At 41.3% G+C, this 20747-nt stretch overlaps 2 protein-coding genes across 2 annotated transcripts; both read left to right on the forward strand.

The window, feature by feature from the left end:
* Positions 1 to 1299: 1299 nt before the first annotated feature.
* On the forward strand, positions 1300 to 2488 carry LOC130078133 (vitelline membrane outer layer protein 1-like). Its single transcript, XM_056243644.1, has 4 exons — positions 1300 to 1476; positions 1697 to 1809; positions 1927 to 2055; positions 2299 to 2488. Exons 1-4 carry the CDS (start codon positions 1300 to 1302, stop codon positions 2486 to 2488), a joined length of 609 nt encoding a protein of 202 aa, XP_056099619.1.
* Positions 2489 to 13940: 11452 nt separating this feature from the next.
* On the forward strand, positions 13941 to 15112 carry LOC130078135 (vitelline membrane outer layer protein 1-like). The gene is made up of 4 exons (XM_056243645.1): positions 13941 to 14096; positions 14313 to 14425; positions 14540 to 14653; positions 14917 to 15112. The coding sequence occupies exons 1-4, from the start codon at positions 13941 to 13943 to the stop codon at positions 15110 to 15112; spliced, it is 579 nt and encodes a 192-aa protein (XP_056099620.1).
* The last annotated feature ends 5635 nt before the right edge of the window (positions 15113 to 20747 follow it).

The raw sequence follows: 20747 nt of genomic DNA on the forward strand, positions 1-20747 counted from the left end.
GATATGGTGTGCATATGATTCTATATAGAAAATACTTGTTTAGCAGCCCTGAAGCAATTACTCAAATTCAAAATAAGTACCTACTCAAGAGAGTATGCGATTTCAGACAGCATACGTACTGAAACTTTTGCAAATTCGTGCAGCTAACATCTGCTAGCCGCCTACGGGACCAACACGCTACTTCCGCTACTTCCTTAGCAGCAACTAATGGCGCCGCTGCTTTACTTTCGTGTTTCGCCGGATTTGTGTATTGCCTCTAGTATTTTCCTCATTATATATTCTATATTTCTTCCCTTTTCCCACATAACGCCGACATCGGGATTCTCCCTCTTATTCTCATCTGAAAAATCTTAATCATTAGTCCTTTACCACAACATGTCGTATGCCTTCTCTACATCAAAAAATACAGATACTGACTTTATTAATTTGAGCTTTTCTAATTTCACTCTCTAAACATATATCCGGATCTATTGTGCTCCGTCCCTTTCTAAATCGGCTCTGGTAATCCTTTAATAGTTCCTTTGTCTCTAAATAATACTTTAATCTTTCATTTATAATTTTTTTCATAATTTTCCCTACATGTGAAGTTAAAGCAATCATAACTTTCTGCCAAACTCGGATCCTTACCAGGTTTACATATGGAGACAATAGTTGATTCTTTCCACTGTTTTGGCAAACACCCCACTTCCCATACCTTATTATATAACTGTAATAATATTTCTTTACTCTTATCATTTAATTTTTTTATCATACAATAACTTATTTGATCATTCCCTGGTGTTGTTTTTCCTGATTTTCTTATTACATTATTCAATTCGCACATCATATTTATGGCACTTTTAATGTCCCCATCATCCTGTATTACTTCTAAATTTTCTCTTATTGTTTTCTCCCTCTGTATCTTTAACTCGTTACTCAAATTACCATTACTATGTATTTTAACATACGTGTTTTGTTTGCTGGGTATATACCTCTTAACTCATTGATTGGGTTGATTAACTGAATGTGCTCCACATGTGTTTAATTAGGTTTGATTATCTGAACGTGCTCCTCCCGAACTTTGTTAATAAAACCTAATTTCTTAATATGCCAAATATGGTAGGGGTTGATCTTTGAGTTCTATGATTGGATGGAAAGGACATCATGGTTAATGATTCTGCTTAATCTTGTGTATAAATATGAGGCTTCTTCCTTAATAAACTTAAGAGTGTTATGGTTCTGTCTCTGCTTTATCGTTCTCTGCAGATTGTCTAACTAAAAATTAATCTAACTGTCAGTATTCAGGCCAGTGCTGTAGCAATGCATCACTTCTTTTCCATGATGTTTTCACTGCCAGCCATTATTGGGCATGTGAGCGGTGTGTCTGACCGACCATACAGATCTGAGCTGAAGGTGACGAACGGAGGGCCGTGGGGATCGTGGGGGGAAAAGCAGTTTTGTCCAAGTGGAAGTTACGCCGGAGGGTTTCAGCTGAAGGTAAGTTGGGCATTGACTCTATTTTGCTAATATGGGGGTGGATGAGTGATTCAACGGTTCACAACTGTGGAGTTGCTGTTTGTCATTTAATTCCAGGTTTCTCCAGGAAACTAAAGATTTGAAAGTGTCTATGTAATACTAAAGAGCATGAAGATAAATGTTACCAAGTGTTGGGTAAGAGTTTACTCTTTCAAATGGAAGATTGTCTTGTTGTTTTAAGGTGGAAAACCCACTTATTTTTGGTGGTGATGATACAGCGCTCAATGGGATTCGACTTTTCTGTGTTGATCAATCCAGAAACCTTCGGTCTGTCATTGAGTCCAGCGTAGGAGGGTAATGGACTCAGATTATTAACAATTATTGCATTAAGTGTTTAAGCTAAATAAGTCAATTGGACTTTCTTGAATGCTAATTGATTTGAACTACAACCTATTTGTGTGTTTTCTTCAGCTGGGGTGACTGGACTGGCAGATCTGATACGACTAGCAGATCTGATACTTCTAGATACTTTACAGCTTTCCAGCTGCAAGTTGAATCTCCGCAAGGATCTGGAGATGATACGGCCGCAAACAACATCAAGTGAGTGTGTGTGTGGTGCTATAAGTCCAGTGTATACCTCACACCATCTCTTACCCATCCTGGTTTTATTTTAAGGACTCAGTTTTCCCCATCAATAGTTTAGTTAATATCACACTCGCAGTCGTGCTGCTGTTCCAGATTGCAGTGATTCGGCTGCAGGAGATCATGTGACTGACCGTCAATCCGACAGCACAATTACATATCACAGTATTGTTGTTCTTTTTTTTTTCTTTTTTTCTTCAGGCTCAAATACGGTCCACGTGACTGGGACTATATTGAACGTATGAGTGCATACTGGGGTGACTATGGCGACTGGAGTCCAACATGTGAAGGAACAGGAATCTGCGGCTTACAGACCCGTGTAGAAGAGTCACAGGGAAGCGAAGGAGACGACACCGCTCTCAATGACGTGATCATGTTCTGCTGTGATTAAGGTGATGTGATCGCAATCAAACTCAGACTGACACACACTGCACATCAACTAAATCTGTTTATTCTTTCAGGTGTAGGAGGATGACAACAAGAAGAGCAAGATCAAATTATTAATTTAAAGGCTAATTATTGATCATCATAAGCTAACATGAACCATGTCATGCAACAGTTTTGTAATGTAATCCTGTAAAGTCAGTCGGTCATATCACAAAATAAAGCCTGACCGGATGATCCGGACATTTACATCCTATTATCTTATGCTTTCTTGTAGATTAGTGATTCTTCTGAAGACTCCTGAACTTCTGCTGAAACTGTCAAATATCAGCAATAAAGACTTTTCTAAACAGAACCTTGTGGTTTCACATTGTTTTGCTCAACACTTTACATCAGATCGTTCATTACATTAGTGCATGTGGCAGATTGTCTAAAGTGACTTGTATAGCATTCATATTAACTGTCTTCCGTTGTTTATCCGTTCATGCGTTTCCTGGGAATGACCAGCGTAATCTACAGGAACACTACATGAAGTTAAAGTGTGATATTGTCAATCCTGTTACCCTAAACGTTTTGCCTTTCTAAAGCTATAAATATTTTTTTTTTTAGCTTAAATGGCACAATGCATATTCAAATTATTTAATTTTTTAATATTTGAGAGGATTGTAAACTCACTCCTGCAGCAAATCTATAACGGTACCAGAATCAAGAAGCAGTTTTAAAATTGTATGGATGTTGTATGTTCTTTCTTTCAGTTAGTCTCCTAGGCAAGTTACAAATAAAGAATTCTCTTTATTGACTTTAGTTCCGCCTTTAATTCGATTCAGCGTCACCAGGTGATAAGGAAACTACAGAGAATGCAAGTTCCATCATCTCTAATATATTGGATCCATAATTTTCTTTCTAATAGACCTCAAGTGGTTAAAGTGGGCAATGCACTATCACCACCCATTGTCTTTAATACTGGCGCCCCCCAGGGGTGCGTACTTAGCCCATTCCTTTTTAGTCTCTATACAAATGACTGTCAGAGTTCATTTACAACAACTCATTATTTTAAATATGCAGATGATACCGCCATCCTTGCTCTGCTAAACGAGGATAATGACTCTTTCTTGGACTATCAACGTTCTACAGCACATTTTAGAACGTGGTGTGAGTATAACTTTCTGCACCTCAATATTTTAAAGACTAAGGAATTGGTCTTTGGTACCACAAAAGCACAGATTCATTCTTCTAGCATTTTCATTGAGGGAGAGATGGTTGAGAGAGTAGATCATTTTAAATATCTTGGCATTATTTTGGACCGAAATCTCAATTTTAATCAGCACACTCTAGGAGTTTACAAACGCTGTCAACAAAGACTGACAGCTATTCGTAAACTTAGGCATTTGTCTGTTCAGCCACGACTTCTGATTCTGTATTGCAGTATTATTGAGCCAGTCCTTACGTATGGGGCCATTTGCTTTTTCTAAACTCACCTAAAGGATTATTAGGAACACCATACTAATACTGTGTTTGACCCCCTTTCGCCTTCAGAACTGCCTTAATTCTACGTGGCATTGATTCAACAAGGTGCTGAAAGCATTCTTAAGAAATGTTGGCCCATATTGATAGGATAGCATGTTGCAGTTGATGGAGATTTGTGGGATGCACATCCAGGGCACGAAGCTCCCGTTCCACCACATCCCAAAGATGCTCTATTGGGTTGAGATCTGGTGACTGTGGGGGCCATTTTAGTACAGTGAACTCATTGTCATGTTCAAGAAACCAATTTGAAATGATTCGAGCTTTGTGACATGGTGCATTATCCTGCTGGAAGTAGCCATCAGAGGAAGGGTACATGGTGGTCATAAAGGGATGGACATGGTCAGAAACAATGCTCAGGTAGGCCGTGGCATTTAAACGATACCCAATTGGCACTAAGGGGCCTAAAGTGTGCCAAGAAAACATCCCCCACACCATTACACCACCACCACCAGCCTGCACAGTGGTAACAAGGCATGATGGATCCATGTTCTCATTCTGTTTACGCCAAATTCTGACTCTACCATCTGAATGTCTCAACAGAAATCGAGACTCATCAGACCAGGCAACATTTTCCCAGTCTTCAACTGTCCAATTTTGGTGAGCTCTTGCAAATTGTAGCCTCTTTTTCCTATTTGTAGTGGAGATGAGTGGTACCCGGTGGGGTCTTCTGCTGTTGTAGCCCATCCGCCTCAAGGTTGTGCGTGTTGTGGCTTCACAAATACTTTGCTGCATACCTCGGTTGTAACGAGTGGTTATTTCAGTCAAAGTTGCTCTTCTATCAGCTTGAATCAGTCGGCCCATTCTCCTCTGACCTCTAGCATCAACAAGGCATTTTCGCCCACAGGACTGACGCATACTGGATGTTTTTCCCTTTTCACAGCATTCTTTGTAAACCCTAGAAATGGTTGTGCGTGAAAATCCCAGTAACTGAGCAGATTGTGAAATACTCAGACCGGCCCGTCTGGCACCACCAACCATGCCACGCTCAAACTTGCTTAAATCACCTTTCTTTCCCATTCTGACATTCAGTTTGGAGTTCAGGAGATTGTCTTGACCAGGACCACACCCCTAAATGCATTGAAGCAACTGCCATGTGATTGGTTGATTAGATAATTGCATTAATGAGAAATTGAACAGGTGTTCCTAATAATCCTTTAGGTGAGTGCATATGCTTACAGTTACCAATAAGAATTTTTTTTTAAAGATAACTAAATTAGCAAGTAAAATTATTGGTATCCCTACCCCTAATCTATCGAAGAGCGTTTCGACACTAGCAAGGCACAAAAAAGCCTAAATGACCCAGAACACCCTCTGTATAAATATTTTATTCTCCTGCCTTCGGGCCGTAGGTATAGGTTACCTATGTGTAGAAAAGCCAAGTTCAGTAAGAGTTGTTTTCCTGTATACATACAAGCCCTAAATACATAGGGAATCAGTGATACGTCAGGTATGCTCTCCTTTTTTTTTTGCAGATGTTATATGTTATGTTGTTTTGTATGTTATGTGTGTTTCTGTATCATGTACGCATCGATGGTGGAAACAAATTTCCTCTCGAGGACAAATAAAATAAAATAAAATAAAATCAATCAAATCAAATCAATCAAATGGTTTAAGTTGTCCTTTTCACATTTGATTAGTTTTTTTTTAGTGTCAGTTCTACTTTGCGTTTTTGAGTTAGTTGTCCTGTTTCTGTGTATCTTTTTGGTAATAAAACAAAGACTACTGAACTTGAGCCTTTTCTCCTCTTTGCAACCTATTCCTAGGCTGCGTTCGAAACCGCATACTCAATGAGTAGGTACTTAATTTCAATAGTTAGTTACTTAACGAGCGCTAAAAGAGTAGGTACTTTATAGCCAAATCTCGTTGAGTATGAATGCGATCCGGACATCATCCGCCATGTTGACGTTATCATGTGACCTACGACGCGTTATCACAAGCGCAAAACTTAAAATATTTGTTTTGTGGTAGTATTGTGAAAGAAACCGCTTCCCATTTATTTTGTGAATACTTTTAGGGTTGATTTAAGTTGTTATATTTTATGTGACCCACAGTTTTATCCTTAGGCTATAAAGATATAATTTTTAATTAAGAATCCCCCAAATCGTCATCTCTTGAATATGTTGTTAATTTCTTTATTTTATTTCTTATACCCAATGATGTCTGCTACCAACACACTGCATGGAAAAGGAGATACATGTCGTGTGTCGTGTGACAGTATAGCACGAGTACTAAAACTTACTCTAGAAGAGGGAACGAGTATTGCGTAAGTAACTTACGCTATGGGTAAAGTTATCTTTTCTCGAGATCTGAAGCCAAAAATTATCCTTAATTTTTCACACTTTGTCAACGCAGTGCAGCAGGCAGCAGACCAAAGCAGGCTAAGGGAGCGTGCTTATTGGCTGCCTCGCAGCAACTGCAGCAGCCTATCCATGAGCCTGGCGTGACGTCACGCCCGATGAGGACACTTCGCGCCCTCCGCGCGTCACAGCCCGCCAAAAGGGGTGTGGTCTACGTGTATAAAGGGAAGGCTCAGAGGCTGATTCTCTGGTTTTCTTCTATGAAGCGAGTGAGCTTGTGGCGCGAGCACGGCAGGTTACGCGTTAGGTAACCGAGTAAGTTCTCTTACGAGAGGTTCTCTCGTATTGTGTAAGTAACTTACGCTACGGGAACTCTTTGTCAACGCCGTGCGCGCCAAGCATACGCTGCATACATCCCAGGAGCCCGGGGAACATACAAGCGAGAACAGGTGGCCAGCAACGCGGGCCAACACATGTAATAATCACTCTTGAAAATATAACAGAATACAGAGCGGCGCTGCCGGTCTATATTTGTTTGTAATTAAGGTGGCCAGCAACGCGGGCCAGCACAGTACATAAGCACAAGAATTAGGCAAAACACACAGAGCGAATGACGGTCTGTGTGTAGGCATCCAATCCTTTATGTGCAGCTCAACCAGGTGAGCTAATAAACATATGATGGTAGCCTGCGCATGCATAATGGGCAGATCACACACATCACTTATACTGATAACAGTTTAGCCTGCAACGCGGGAACTTCTAGGTTATAAAACCTCACGAATGTGGAGGGGGAGGCCCAGCCTGCCGCCGTAAAGATATCGTGAATAGAAATCCCACTGGACCATGCCCACGACGAGGCCATACCTCAGGGAGTGAGCCCTGATGCCCACTGGGCACTGCAGGTGTTTAGACGCTCAGGCAATAGCGTCCACTATCCATCTGGACAGACTATGTTTCGAGGTAGCGAGACCTTTAGTGCGCCCACCGAACGAAACAAAGAGCTGCTCAGAGCGCCTGAAGGCAGCGGAGCGCGTGATATAGGATCTCAGCGCCCTGACGGGTCAAAGGAGATTATCACTGTCATCGCTATCGGATGCTGGCAGAGCCGATAGGGAGATGATCTGCGCTCTAAAGGGCGTGCCCATTGCCTTGGGGACATAACCATGCCTCGGCTTGAGGATGACTTTCGAGTCGTTTGGTCCAAACTCGAGACACGCAGGGCTGACAGACAGCGCGTGTAGATCCCCCACGCGTTTTACTGATGACAGCGCTATCAGAAAAACGGTTTTGAGCGAGAGGTATTTTAGATCCACAGAACCCAGTGGTTCAAAGGGGAAAGCTTTCTTTCCTCTAGGACCAAAGAAAGATCCCACATAGGAACCGAGGGGGGGCGCGGGGGATTCAATGTGTGTGGGTCAGCGCCTTTAGTGGAGCACCACTGAGCGAACACTGACCATTTAGAAGCATAGAGCCTTCTCGTGGAGGGCGCTCTAGCCTGTGTGATCGTGTTCACGACCCCTTCTGGCAAAGCAACGAGTAATCGTTGATCACCCACACATGCAGAGCCCATCGCTCTGGGTGGGGGTGCCAAACCGATCCGCTGGCCTGAGAGAGGAGATCTCTCCTCACCGGGATCGGCCATGGGGCTCCATGTGACAACCTCACCAGCTCTGGGAACCAGGTCTGGTTTTCCCATCGTGGAGCTATGAGGAGCACAGAGTGGCGCGCTTCCCTGATCCTCTTGATTACCTGTGGTAACATAGAGATCGGAGGGAAAGCGTACAGCGGGCGCATGGGCCAGGTCTGGGCCAGCGCATCCTCGCTTTTGGAGAAAAAGCTCGGGCAGTGCGCATTGTCTTTCAACGCGAAAAGGTCTACTTCCGCTTTGCCGAATAGGTGCCACAGCCGCTGGGGGCTCAGGGCTGAGACACAGCTGTGAGTCACTCTGATACGTATCCCGCGCGGACGTCCAGGCTCGGTGAGGCACACGAGCGTTCAACCAGCGCTGCAGCGGGCGCATGCGCAGCAGACCTAGCTGAAGGACTGCTGCAGCCGATGCCATGAAGCCCAGCATCCTCTGAAACTTTTTCAGGGGTGTGATGCTGCCTTCCTGGAAAGACGCGACCAAGCGCTGAATACGGCGCGCACGCTCTGTTGACAGCCGCGCCGTCAGAGCCACGGAGTCCAGTTCTATACCCAGAAAAGAAGTAGACTGACTGGGCAGTAATGAGCTCTTGGTCCAGTTGACCGTGAGACCCAAGCTTTCCAGGTGGCTGAGAAGCACTGTCCTGTGAGAAATCAGCTCTTTCTCTGATTGTGCTAAAATCAACCAATCGTCCAAATAGTTCAATATTCGCATTCCCTGACTCCGCAGGGGGGCGAGCGCCGTGTCCATGCACTTTGTGAATGTACGGGGTTCTAGGGACAGGCCGAACGGCAGGACGGTGTACTGGTATACCTGACCGTCGAAGGCGAATCTCAGGAATGGCCTGTGACGGGGTATGATTTGAATCTGAAAGTAAGCATCTTTCAGATCGAGGGTGATAAACCAGTCTCCTGGGCGAACATGCGCGAGGATTTTCCTGGTAGTGAGCATTTTGAACAGTCTCCTCATCAGGGCTTTGTTCAAATATCTCAGATCCAATATTGGTCTGAGGGCTCCGTCCTTCTTTGGAATGAGGAAGTAACAGCTGTAAAAGCCCGACTCGCTCAGAGAAGGGTGCACCCTTTCTATGGCCCGTTTGCACAGAAGTTTCGCTATTTCTGCACGAAGTAGATGTGCTACTTCCCCATTCACTCTCGTCTCAAGACGCGATATAAAGCGCGGGGGACGGCGAGCGAACTGCAGTGTATAGCCCTTCTTTACTGTGCTCAGCACCCATTCTGACGCGCCCTGAATGGCATGCCATGCTTTTGCATGTAAAGCTAGGGGCAGAATGGCCTCCGGGTTCTGACAGCCACACTCTGTGGGCTTGAGAACCTGATTCGGAGGTGCGCGCACGGCGCGCGCGCTCTCGGTGCTTGTATACAGCGGCTCGCACACAGCGATGGCCGGCTGTTTTATACACGATGTCCCGGTGGCTTTGTACGGGGAACATATTGTGTGGTATATGGGGGATGACCGTGAAACAGAGCGGGCAGTGAGTAGGCGTGGGAACGGAACCGTGGGCACATGTCCTACATCTAACACTCGAGCGGCATTTGCCAGCTTTACGAGAGTGGGCTCTGTGAGAGGTCCCGAGTGTTGTGAATGGGGGCTGTTTTGCAAGTGCTTTCAGTAAGAGTGAGCGCTCGTGAGCGGGCACGTGACTTACATTTGAGATCTGAACAGTATGAGTGCTCGAATACGGAGGCTCGCTGACAGCGGTGGTTAGCTGTCGACCCGATTACTTTGAATGGGGAGCGTTTTGTGTGATCTGCGAGCGGTGCTGCGGGAGCTGTATTTGTTAGTATGAATGAGAGCTCGTGAGCGGGCACGTGACATACATTCATAACATGACCCAGATGAGGCTGTTTTAGCCGTGTGACAGAGCGCGCAGAAATGAAAAGTGAGCACGGATTTGTGGGCACGTTTATTAAATTCAGCACTCGGGCGGCATTTGCCAGCTAAAAGAGAGTGTGCTCTGTGAGTGTGGGAGACCCAGGGGCTATAGTGCTTTTGTGTAGGGGTAAACACTGGGATGTGGGCACATTTACTACACTTGAAACACAGACGGCGTGAGCCGGAAGACATTATACTCTTTTGAGATTTCCCTGGGTTGCCGTAGAAACGGTGTTTGGGTGCAGGCGAGCGGGTTGTATAACCGGCTCGTTGGCTGCAAAAAACGTCACTGCAGTAGCCTTGTATAAGGGGACTGACAGAGCGAAATGCTTCGAAGGCTCATATGCTTGGAGACGCGAACAGCTTTTCTTTTTTTTTTTTTTTATTCGAACACGGGTCTCTGGCGCGAAAGCTTAGGATTTCGCCACTGAGCCACAGGGGGAACCACATATGCTTTCAGTCAGCGCAAGCATATAAGAGAGCGTCATCACGCTTTGTGACGGCGTTTGTTTGCAGGCGGGTGTGTATTATAACAGGCTTGTTTACTGCAATATTGATATTTCCTGAGAAATGCTTGAGAAATGGAGGTTAGTCAGGCCTCGGCGGGAAGCTTTTTTGTAACGTAAAGAAAGCTATCGCCGCGACCGTCCACTCTGACATTCCTTGTGAACGGCGCAGTTTGCGCGGCTCAACAGAGGGAGAGAGAGCGGGAAGAGGGCTCGTAATAGGCGAACAGCCAGCGAGCGTCATCATGTCTTGTGACGGCGTTTGTTTGCAGGCGTGCGTGTATTATAACAGGCTCGTTTACTGCAATATTGACATTTCCAGTCGCCTGACCTTACGAGGGGACTGAGAAATGTGCACGAGGGCGGGGTAGCTTTCTTGTAACGTAAAGAAAACTAGCGCCGCGACCGTCCGCTCTGACATCCTTTGTGAACGGCGCAGTTTGTGCGGCTCAAACAGAGGGAGAGAGAGCGGGAAGCGCTGTGCAGTTTCCACGTTGAAAGCCTCGAGTCGAGCCCGCAGGGTCGACATCGGAGGTTCATCACACAGCACGCTGCCACCCGATTAGCGAGGGTGAGTGCTGCGTGGTCCTGGCCCAGGCAGAGAACGCAGATCAAGGCGGTGTCCAACGCTGAGCGGGGCTCGGCACGAGCCACAGGAAGTGCGAGGCATTTTGATAAAAACGCCTCGGCTCTTTTAGAATGTAGTGTAATGCGACGGCAAAACACAGCAGCGAAAAAGGATATGACGCCGGATAGCGTAGCAGGCACGGATGGCTGAAGGTGGCGAAGACGGCTGGCTTCCTTAGACGCTTCCTAGGCTTGCTGATCGCTTGATTCCACGACGGCGGCTCTCAAGATCCAGCGGTGCGTAGAGCTCGCTGAAGAGAAGAAAATCAGAGAATCAGCCTCTGAGCCTTCCCTTTATACACGTAGACCACACCCCTTTTGGCGGGCTGTGACGCGCGGAGGGCGTGAAGTGTCCTCATTGGGCGTGACGTCACGCCAGGCTCATGGATAGGCTGCTGCAGTTGCTGCGAGGCAGCCAATAAGCACGCTCCCTTGAATGATCAACATGGATCATCTTCAATTATGATGGAAGTGTTTGTAGCAAGATAGCCCACTGCAGCCTCATGTTATTCACATAGCTTCCCTTTATTTCACTGACAACTGGCATACTTCACACAACATGCAAGTATGTGCAACTTTTAGTGCATTTTTGTCCCAAAATATCATTAACCAGATAAAAAAATGTTTATGTCTGTTTATTTTTGAATTATGAACTAAACTAAAATATTAAATTTACTGTACCAAACACCATTTCAATACACAATATTCACCATACTTTATTGGAGGACACAGCATAAAGTTGATAAAGTAGGATAAGGACAAATGAGATAAAAAGATAAATAAAAATGTGTCTTTAAAAATACATTAACATCATATTAATCCATCCACAGCTGCTGAAGCCACACAAATGAGTGCCAGAGAATCATATTCAGTCACCTATGATACAGAAAACAGATTTGATATTGTGTTGGAAAATAATGATTCATTATCACAGCTAAACTGGTTTCTCGCTCTTCTCTATCGTGTTCATGTTCTTCTTCCTCGTCGAAACAGTTTGTTCAGTTGTGCCCTACAGTACAAATGATGAACAGAAGATGTGATCACTGATGTGGTGGAGCTTTTTCTCAACCAGAGGAAGAAGTCTCAACATCCCATCGTCAGGCGTTCTCCAGTCCTGGTCTGGAAGTAAAACAAAAAACACAAACAATTCAAATGAAGCAGTTTAATGGACAGTCAGGTCAGCTTATATTCTGTGTTATTTACAGCAGTGATGGGCTACTCTGGCCCTCAGCGTCCTCTGTCCTGCAGATTTAGCTCCGACCTCAAACCCTCCTGCCGATTGTCTATAACTGAAGTAAACCTGCAGACTTTGGTTCAAATGTTCAGGTGTGCTTGATTAGGGTTGGAGGTAAACTCCCCTCCTCAAAAAGGAGAACGCAAAAGGGCCAGAGTCGCCTGTTCCTTATTTAAATTTACAAAGCAGCAGTCAGTACATTATATAATATACACATTTTAGTATTATATATATATATATATATATATATAAAATTGCAGCACATACAGGTGAAACTCGAAAAATGTGAATATCGTGCAAAAGTTCATTTATTTCAGTAATTCAACTTAAAAGGTGAAACTAATATATTATATAGACTCATTACATGCAAAGTGAGATATTTCAAGCCTTTATTTGTTTATAATTTGGATGATTATGGCTTATAGCTATGAAAACCCCAAAGTCAAAATTAGAATATTGTGAAAAAGTTTTCATATCTGTAAGCCATAATCATCAAAATTATAAAGGCAAATAAAGGCTTGAAATATCTCACTTTGCATGTAATGAATGAGTCTATATAATATATTAGTTTCACCTTTTAAGTGAAAAATCAAAGTGATAACCTGTGCAAAATTGTCAACATCAAATGATGTATTACATATTACAGCATTGTTTCAGTACAAGACACACTAATGGCCACACACACCTTTCTGTCTTTGGGCACCGGATGTTCCTTCCTCACCCGAAACAAAGGACTTATTCAATTTGCTCTGCTGTAAAACTATTGTTCTTAAAACATAAATTAAGACAGTTATAAAGAAGTTATTTTACCACACGATTCAGGAGAGAGCATTTGATGAGTAAATACTGATTGAAATATTGTAGAAACTGTACCTGGGAAGAGCTAATCACGGCAAGATTCGCTGCGACTCACTAGTACTGGAGCTCTTGTGAGGGTTGGCTCTTAATAGAGCGGTTGAGTTTGATGTTGTAGAGATCTTGAAGTAATCCTGCAAGACAGAAAGGAAGGTCATTTTATTACATTACATGCAAGTAGAAAGTTTATAGAAAACTGTAGGATTTATTTCTGTAAAGAGTGTTGTATAATTAAATGTTTTGGCAAACACCCCACTTCCCATGCCTTATTATATAATTGTAATAATATTTCTTTACTCTTATCATTTAATATTTTTTATCATACAATAACTTATTTGATCATTCCCTGGTGTTGTTTTCTTTCTTATTACATTATTCAATTCACACATCATATTTATGGCACTTTTAATGTCCCCATCATCCTGTATTACTTCTACATTTTCTCTTATTGTTTTCTCCCTCTGTATCTTTTCCTCGTTACTCAAATTACCATTACTATGTATTTTAACATACGTGTTTTGTTTGCTGGGTATATACCTCTTAACTCATTGATTGGGTTGATTAACTGAATGTGCTCCACATGTGTTTAATTAGGTTTGATTATCTGAACGTGCTCCTCCCGAACTTTGTTAATAAAACCTAATTTCTTAATATGCCAAATATGGTAGGGGTTGATCTTTGAGTTCTATGATTGGATGGAAAGGACATCATGGTTAATGATTCTGCTTAATCTTGTGTATAAATATGAGGCTTCTTCCTTAATACACTTGAGAGTGTTATGGTCTTGTCTCTGCTTTATCGTCTAACTAAAAATTAATCTAACTGTCAGTATTCAGGCCAGTGCTGTAGCAATGCATCACTTCTTTTCCATGATGTTTTCACTGCTAGCCATTATTGGGCATGTGAGCGGTGAGTCTGACCGACCGTACAGATCTGAGCTGAAGGTGACGAACGGAGGGCCGTGGGGATCGTGGGGGGAAAAGCAGTTTTGTCCAAGTGGAAGTTATGTCGGAGGGTTTAGTCTGAAGGTAAGTTGGGCATTGACTCTATTTTGCTAATATGGGGGTGGATGAGTGATTCAACGGTTCACAACTGTGGAGTTGCTTTTTGTCATTTAATTCCAGGTTTCTCCAGGGAACTTAAGATTTTAAAGTGTCTGTGTAATACTAGAGCATGAAGATAAATGTTACTAAGTGTTGGGTTAGTTTACTCTTTCAAATGTAAGATTGTCTTGTTGTTTTAAGGTGGAAGGCAAACTTTATTTAGGTGGTGATGATACAGCGCTCAATGGGATTCGACTTTACTGTGTTGATCGGGCCAGAAACCCTCAGTCTGTCATTGAGTCCAGTGTAGGAGGGTAATGGACTCAGATTATTAACAATTCTTGCATTAAGTGTTTAAGTTAAATAAGTAAATTGGATTTTCTTGAAAATGCTAATTGACTTAAACGGGCAACCTTTGTTTTCTTCAGCTGGGGTGAGTGGACCGGTCTCAGAGTTGCTCCTTCTGGATACTTTACATCTTTCCATCTGAGAGTTGAATCTCCCCAAGGATCTGGAGATGATACAGCCGCAAACAACATCATGTGAGTGTGTGTGTGGTGCTATAAGTTATAACATCTCTTACCCAGTGAATACCACTCACACCATCTCTTACCCATCCTGGTTTTATTTTAAGGACTCAGTTTTCCCCATCAATAGTGTAGTTAATATCACACTCGCAGTCGTGCTGCTGTTCCAGATTGCAGTGATTCGGCTGCAGGAGATCATGTGACTGACAGTCAATCTGACAGCACAATTACATATTTATCACAATATTGTCATATCTGGCTTTTTTTTTTTTTTTTAGGTTCATATACGGTACACGTGATGTGAATTCTGGCTGGATTGAAGGTATGAGCACAGACTGGGGTGAATGGGGCAACTGGAGTCCAACATGTGAAGGAACGGGAATCTGCGGCTTACAGACCCGTGTAGAAGAGTCACAGGGAAGCAATGGAGACGACACCGCTCTCAATGACGTGATCATGTTCTGCTGTGATTAAGGTGATGTGATCGCAATCAAACTCAGACTGACACACCGCACATCAACTAAATCTGTTTATTCTTTCAGGGTAGGAGGATGACAACAAGAAGAGCAAGATCAGATTATTAAATTAAAGGCTAATTATTGATCATCATAAGCTAATGCAACAGTTTTGTAATGTAATCCTGTAAAGTCAGTCGGTCATATCACAAAAATAAAGCCTGACCGGATGATCAGGACATTTACAGCCTATTTTATGCTTTCTTGTAGATTAGTGATTCTTCTGAAGACTCCTGAACTTCTGCTGAAACTGTCAAATATCAGCAATAAAGACTTTTCTAAACAGAACCTTGTAGTTTTACATTGTTTTGCTCAACACTTTACATCAGATCGTTCATTACATTAGTGCATGTGGCAGATTGTCTAAAGTGACTTGAATAGCATTCATATTAACTGTCTTCCGTTGTCTATCCGTTCATGCGTTTCCTGGGAATGACCAGCGTAATCTACAGGAACACTACATGAAGTTAAAGTGTAATATTGTCAATCCTGTTACCCTAAATGCTTTGCTTTTCTAAAGCTATATTTTATTTGGCTTAAATTGCACAATGCATATTCAAAAAAACTATTTAATTTAAGATTTTTAAACTCACTCCTGCAACAAATATATAACTGTGCAAGAACCAAGAAGCAGTTTTGAATCAGTAATCAATGACTTATTTTTTTTTATGGGTGTTGTATTATGTTTCAGTTAGTCTCCTAGGCAAGTTACAAATGGTTTACGTTGTCTTTCACATTTCTTTGATTGTTTTTGTTCAGTGTCAGTTCTACTTGCGTTAAGTTAGTTATCCTGTTTCTGGGTATCTTTTTGGTTCTAAAACAAAGACTACTTTGTTTATAGACAATTGGAAAAGTTTTTGGGGCAGACCTGACCTGTTAAAAAGAGATGGTATTCATCCCTCCTGGGATGGTGCTGCTCGTCTCTCGTAATTTGGCTCATAGTCTTAGAGCTAAAACATGACAATCTGGGGCTCAGGTCAGGAAACAGACAAACTGGCTAAACCGAACGTCTGCCAGCGGCCTCACGTCACCAAGGTCAGATAAACCCCATCACATAGATGCTCTTTCACCTAGATATCATCATATAGAGATTGTGTCTGTTCCCCAAATTAGGAAATACAAAACTTCCAAACCCATCAAAGGGTAAAAATTTAGTTGATGTTCAACAAATAAAAAAACAGAAATAATACAAATGATAAAGCTTGGGTTGCTGAATATTCGATCCCTTACTTCAAAAGCACTTTTTGTTAATATGATTACAGACTACAACCTAGATGGATGATTACAGACTACAACCTGTGTATGACAGAAACCTGGCTAAAACCAAACAATTACATTATTTTAAATGAGTGCACCCTGCAAGATTACTGCAATAAACATGAACCCTTGTCTGAAAGGCAAAGGGGGAGGTGTTGCTGTAATTTATAGTAATATTTTCAAAACCACTAAGAAGTCTAGTTAAAAATATAATTATTTTGAAGTGTTGGTGCTTAATGTAACAATATATAGTGCAAATGATAAATCACGTTTAAGATTTGTGCTGGCTACTGTTTACAGGCCACCAGGGCAACATACAGACTTTATCAAATAATTTGCTGACTTTCTATCAGAGTTAGTACTGGCTGCAGATAAAGCCCTAATTGTTGGTGATTTTAATATACATGTAGATAATGAAAAAGATGTATTGGGATTGGCATTTAAAGACATTCTTAACTCTATTGGAGTTAGACAACACGTGTCAGGACCTACTCATTGTCGTAATCATACTCTAGACCTAATATTATCGCATGGTATCAATGTTGATACCGTTGAAATTCTGAGGCAGAGCGATGACATCTCAGATCATTATCTAGTCTCATGTAAATTACATTTAGCCAAGGCTGCAAAGCCGACTCCGTGTTATGAATATGTTAGACCTATCACTTCTGCCACAAAAGAATGCTTTATTAATAATCTTCCTGATCAGTGTCATCTCAGCATTCCAGATAGCTCAGAAGAACATTTACATTACAAGAACTCGATATTGCGACAGAAACTTTTAACTCTCTCTTTTCTAGCACTTTAGACACAGTTGCTCCGTTGCACTTAAAGAAGATTAAAGAAAATAGTCCAACGCCGTGGTACAGCGAGCACACCCAGGCCCTAAAGAGAGCAGCCAGAAAAATGGAGCGCAACTGGAAGAAAACAAAACTAGAGGTCTTTCGCATTTCATGGAAGGAGAGCTCGATTGCATACAGAGAGGCCTTAAAAGCTGCTAGATCTGCTTATTTTTCAACCCTATTAGAAGAAAATAAACAAAACCCAAGGTACTTATTCAAAACAGCAGTAATGACTTTATGACCTTCTTCACTTATAAGATTGATAATATCAGGGAGAAAATTATAACTATGCAACCGTCTACAACAGTATCGCATCAGACAGTGCATTGTAGTCGCCCTGATGAAAATTTTGATTCATTTATTGCCATAGGAGAGGAAGAATTTTCTAAACTCGTTAAATCATCTAAATCGACAACATGTATGTTAGACCCTATACCAACTAAACTATTGAAAGAGATGCTTCCAGAGGTCATAGATCCTCTTCTTAATATCATTAATTCATCTTTGTCATTAGGATACGTACCAAAAACTTTTAAGCTGGCTATGATTAAACCGCTTGTAAAAAAAAAAGCAACTTGATCCATCAGAATTAGTCAATCACAGGCCGATCTCGAATCTACCTTTTCTGTCAAAGATACTAGAAAAGTTATAAGGCACACCTCTCACCTGATTCACAGCACTAAAGCTGTTGGTTGCATTGTAAATAAAACACAAGCAACAGGTAGCACGCATGAACTCATGCATACACATATACATATAAAATACATATGAGAAATAGGTAGTCACAAGAAAAACAATATTACAGAATCACAGAAAAGGTCTATAGTCTATCTCCTCATTTAATCCTGGATAATCCATTGCTTTAAAACTCCATATCCAAAAAGTTTCACGTTGCAATAACCGTTTTAAAATGTCACCTCCACGTATTGATTTTTTAATAATTTCAATGCCCTGAATTCTCAAAGATGATGGATCACTATGATGTACTTCTTTATAGTGTTTGGCCATAGGGTAATCTTCGTTGTTGACTCGGATTGCGTATTTGTGTTCATAAAACCGCTCTTTTAGTTTTCTTTTAGTTCTACCCACATAGAAACACCCACATGGGCATTGTAGGCGGTAGACGACATATTCAGAGTTACAGTTAATAAAACCATTCGTCTTGAATTCTCTCTGCGTTCTCAAATCACAAAAAATCTTACTCTGAATGACACCCTCACAATGGCTGCAAGAACCACACCTATATGTCCCCCACAATCCTTTTTCTAACCATGTTTTTTGTTTAGGACCTGGAAGGTAGCTTCTTACAAGTTTGTCCCTTATGGATGGTGCCTTCCTAAACACAGTCATAGGCGGCTCTGGAAAGACGTTTTTCAGAATCGGATCACTTCGAATTAACCCCCAATTGGACATAATTATTTGTTTCATTTCAAAAGCACTACTACTATATTGAGTAACAAAGACAGGTCTGGAGTTGTTTTTAACCATGTCTTTCCTCCTCTTTTTCTTTTTTAGTAGTAGATCAGAGCGTGTTATGGAGCGTGCTTTTACTATTGCTTTCTCTATTGTCATTGGTGAGTAGCCCCTAGCCCTGAATCTTAATGACATATCTTGAACCTGCATTTCGAAATCAGAATCTTTGTTACAGATGCGTCTAAGACGCTGAAATTGTCCAAATGGAATGTTATCTTTCAGGCTGCTTGGGTGGAAGCTGTCAGCCCTCAATAAAGTATTTCTCTCTGTGCTTTTCCTATATATTGTTGTGTACAAGAAATTATCATCGTCTATGGAGATAGTCAAATCCAAAAAATGTATAGATATTTTTTAATATTCAATTGATAATTTTATATTTGGGTTAGTTGTATTGATGTACTCATGAAACTGCAAAAGTTCTTCCTCATTCCCCGACCAAACAAAGAGAATATCATCGATAAAGCGTCCCCAAAATATTATCCTATCACAGAATTTGTTACTAGATCGATCATATATGTATTGCTCTTCCCAGTGACCTAAAAATAAATTGGCATAATTAGGAGCAAAACATGCACCCATCGCTGTGCCCTTAAGTTGTCTAAAAAAAAATTTTTGGAAGAGGAACACATTATTGTGTAAAATCCATTCTGTGAGAGAAAGTAAAAAATGGTTGGGGGGTGACGTTTCCGACCTATGTACCAAATAATGTTGTAAGGCTGATAGGCCTTCTTGATGTTCAATGTTGGTGTACAGAGAGGCTACATCTAAAGTCACCAAATAACAATTTTTTACATCTGTGATATTCATAAGTTTATTTAACACATCAGTAGTGTCTTCAATGAAAGACGGGAGATCCCGCACTAAGGGTTTTATAAAAAAGTCCACAAATTGGGAGCAGGGCTCTGTCAAAGATCCATTGCCTGAGATAATGGGTCTACCCTCAGGTTGTTCTAAATTCTTATGGATCTTAGGTAACATGTAGAAACACGGCATTTGGGGATTCTCATTCATTAGAAACGCAAATTCATTGTCTGAGATCCATTCTTGGTCTCTACCATAAGATAAAATGTCCCTCAGTTCGTTTTTCATTTTCATAATTGGATTTCTCTGCAATTGTTCATAATAAATATTATTTCCTAGTTGTCTCTGAGCTTCAATAATATATGAACATTTATCCATCACTACAACAGCACCCCCTTTGTCAGCAGGTTTTATTATTATCTGCTCATTCTTTGTTAGAGAATTCAGTGCATCTCTTTCACGTTTTGAGAGATTGTGTTTCATTCTGTTCTGTCTTTTGTTAAACATTATCTATATCATGAGAAACCTTTTTGGTAAAAGCAATCAAAGTGGGATTAGAACTCATAGGCATAAAGTTTGACTTAGGCTTAAACTGTCTCCTAACATCATGAGTGGTGTCAAAATTCAATTCAGGTGTGCTATTCATGGATTTAATCGACTGATGGTACCACACTTTCAAATGAAGATTTCTATAGAACCTAAAGAGGTCCACCTTAGTTTTAAATGCATTAGTTTCACTTGTAGGAGAAAAAGTCAATCCTTTTGATAGCACATTCACAGAGTCTTGAGTTAATACATTTGAGATGTTAATTACCGTGCATTCTTCCTTTTGAATACCATCTCTTTTTAACAGGTCAGGTCTGCCCCAAAAACTTTTCCAATTGTCTATAAACAAAGTAGTCTTTGTTTTAGAACCAAAAAGATACCCAGAAACAGGATAACTAACTTAACGCAAGTAGAACTGACACTGAACAAAAACAAAGAAATGTGAAAGACAACGTAAACCATTTGTAACTTGCCTAGGAGACTAACTGAAACATAATACAACACCCATAAAAAAAAATAAGTCATTGATTACGGATTCAAAACTGCTTCTTGGTTCTTGCACAGTTATATATTTGTTGCAGGAGTGAGTTTAAAATCTTAAATTAAATAGTTTTTTTGAATATGCATTGTGCAATTTAAGCCAAATAAAATATAGCTTTAGAAAAGCAAAGCATT

The sequence above is a fragment of the Rhinichthys klamathensis genome, unplaced genomic scaffold (genome assembly GCF_029890125.1).
Source record: "Rhinichthys klamathensis goyatoka isolate OS25496 unplaced genomic scaffold, OSU_Roscu_1.1 h1tg000819l_1, whole genome shotgun sequence".
In the NCBI taxonomy this organism is placed as follows: domain Eukaryota; kingdom Metazoa; phylum Chordata; class Actinopteri; order Cypriniformes; family Leuciscidae; genus Rhinichthys; species Rhinichthys klamathensis.

What these genes read in the sequence shown, in the direction of transcription:
- LOC130078135 (XM_056243645.1), top strand. Translation starts at nt 13,941, where the DNA reads ATGTTTTCACTGCTAGCCATTATTGGGCATGTGAGCGGTGAGTCTGAC. An exon ending in TCGGAGGGTTTAGTCTGAAG is followed by an intron (nt 14,097 to 14,312) that starts GTAAGTTGGGCA and finishes TGTTGTTTTAAG; the next exon opens with GTGGAAGGCAAACTTTATTT. An exon ending in ACAGCCGCAAACAACATCAT is followed by an intron (nt 14,654 to 14,916) that starts GTGAGTGTGTGT and finishes TTTTTTTTTTAG; the next exon opens with GTTCATATACGGTACACGTG.
- LOC130078133 (XM_056243644.1), top strand. Translation starts at nt 1,300, where the DNA reads ATGCATCACTTCTTTTCCATGATGTTTTCACTGCCAGCCATTATTGGG. An exon ending in ATTGAGTCCAGCGTAGGAGG is followed by an intron (nt 1,810 to 1,926) that starts GTAATGGACTCA and finishes TGTTTTCTTCAG; the next exon opens with CTGGGGTGACTGGACTGGCA. An exon ending in ACGGCCGCAAACAACATCAA is followed by an intron (nt 2,056 to 2,298) that starts GTGAGTGTGTGT and finishes TTTTTTCTTCAG; the next exon opens with GCTCAAATACGGTCCACGTG.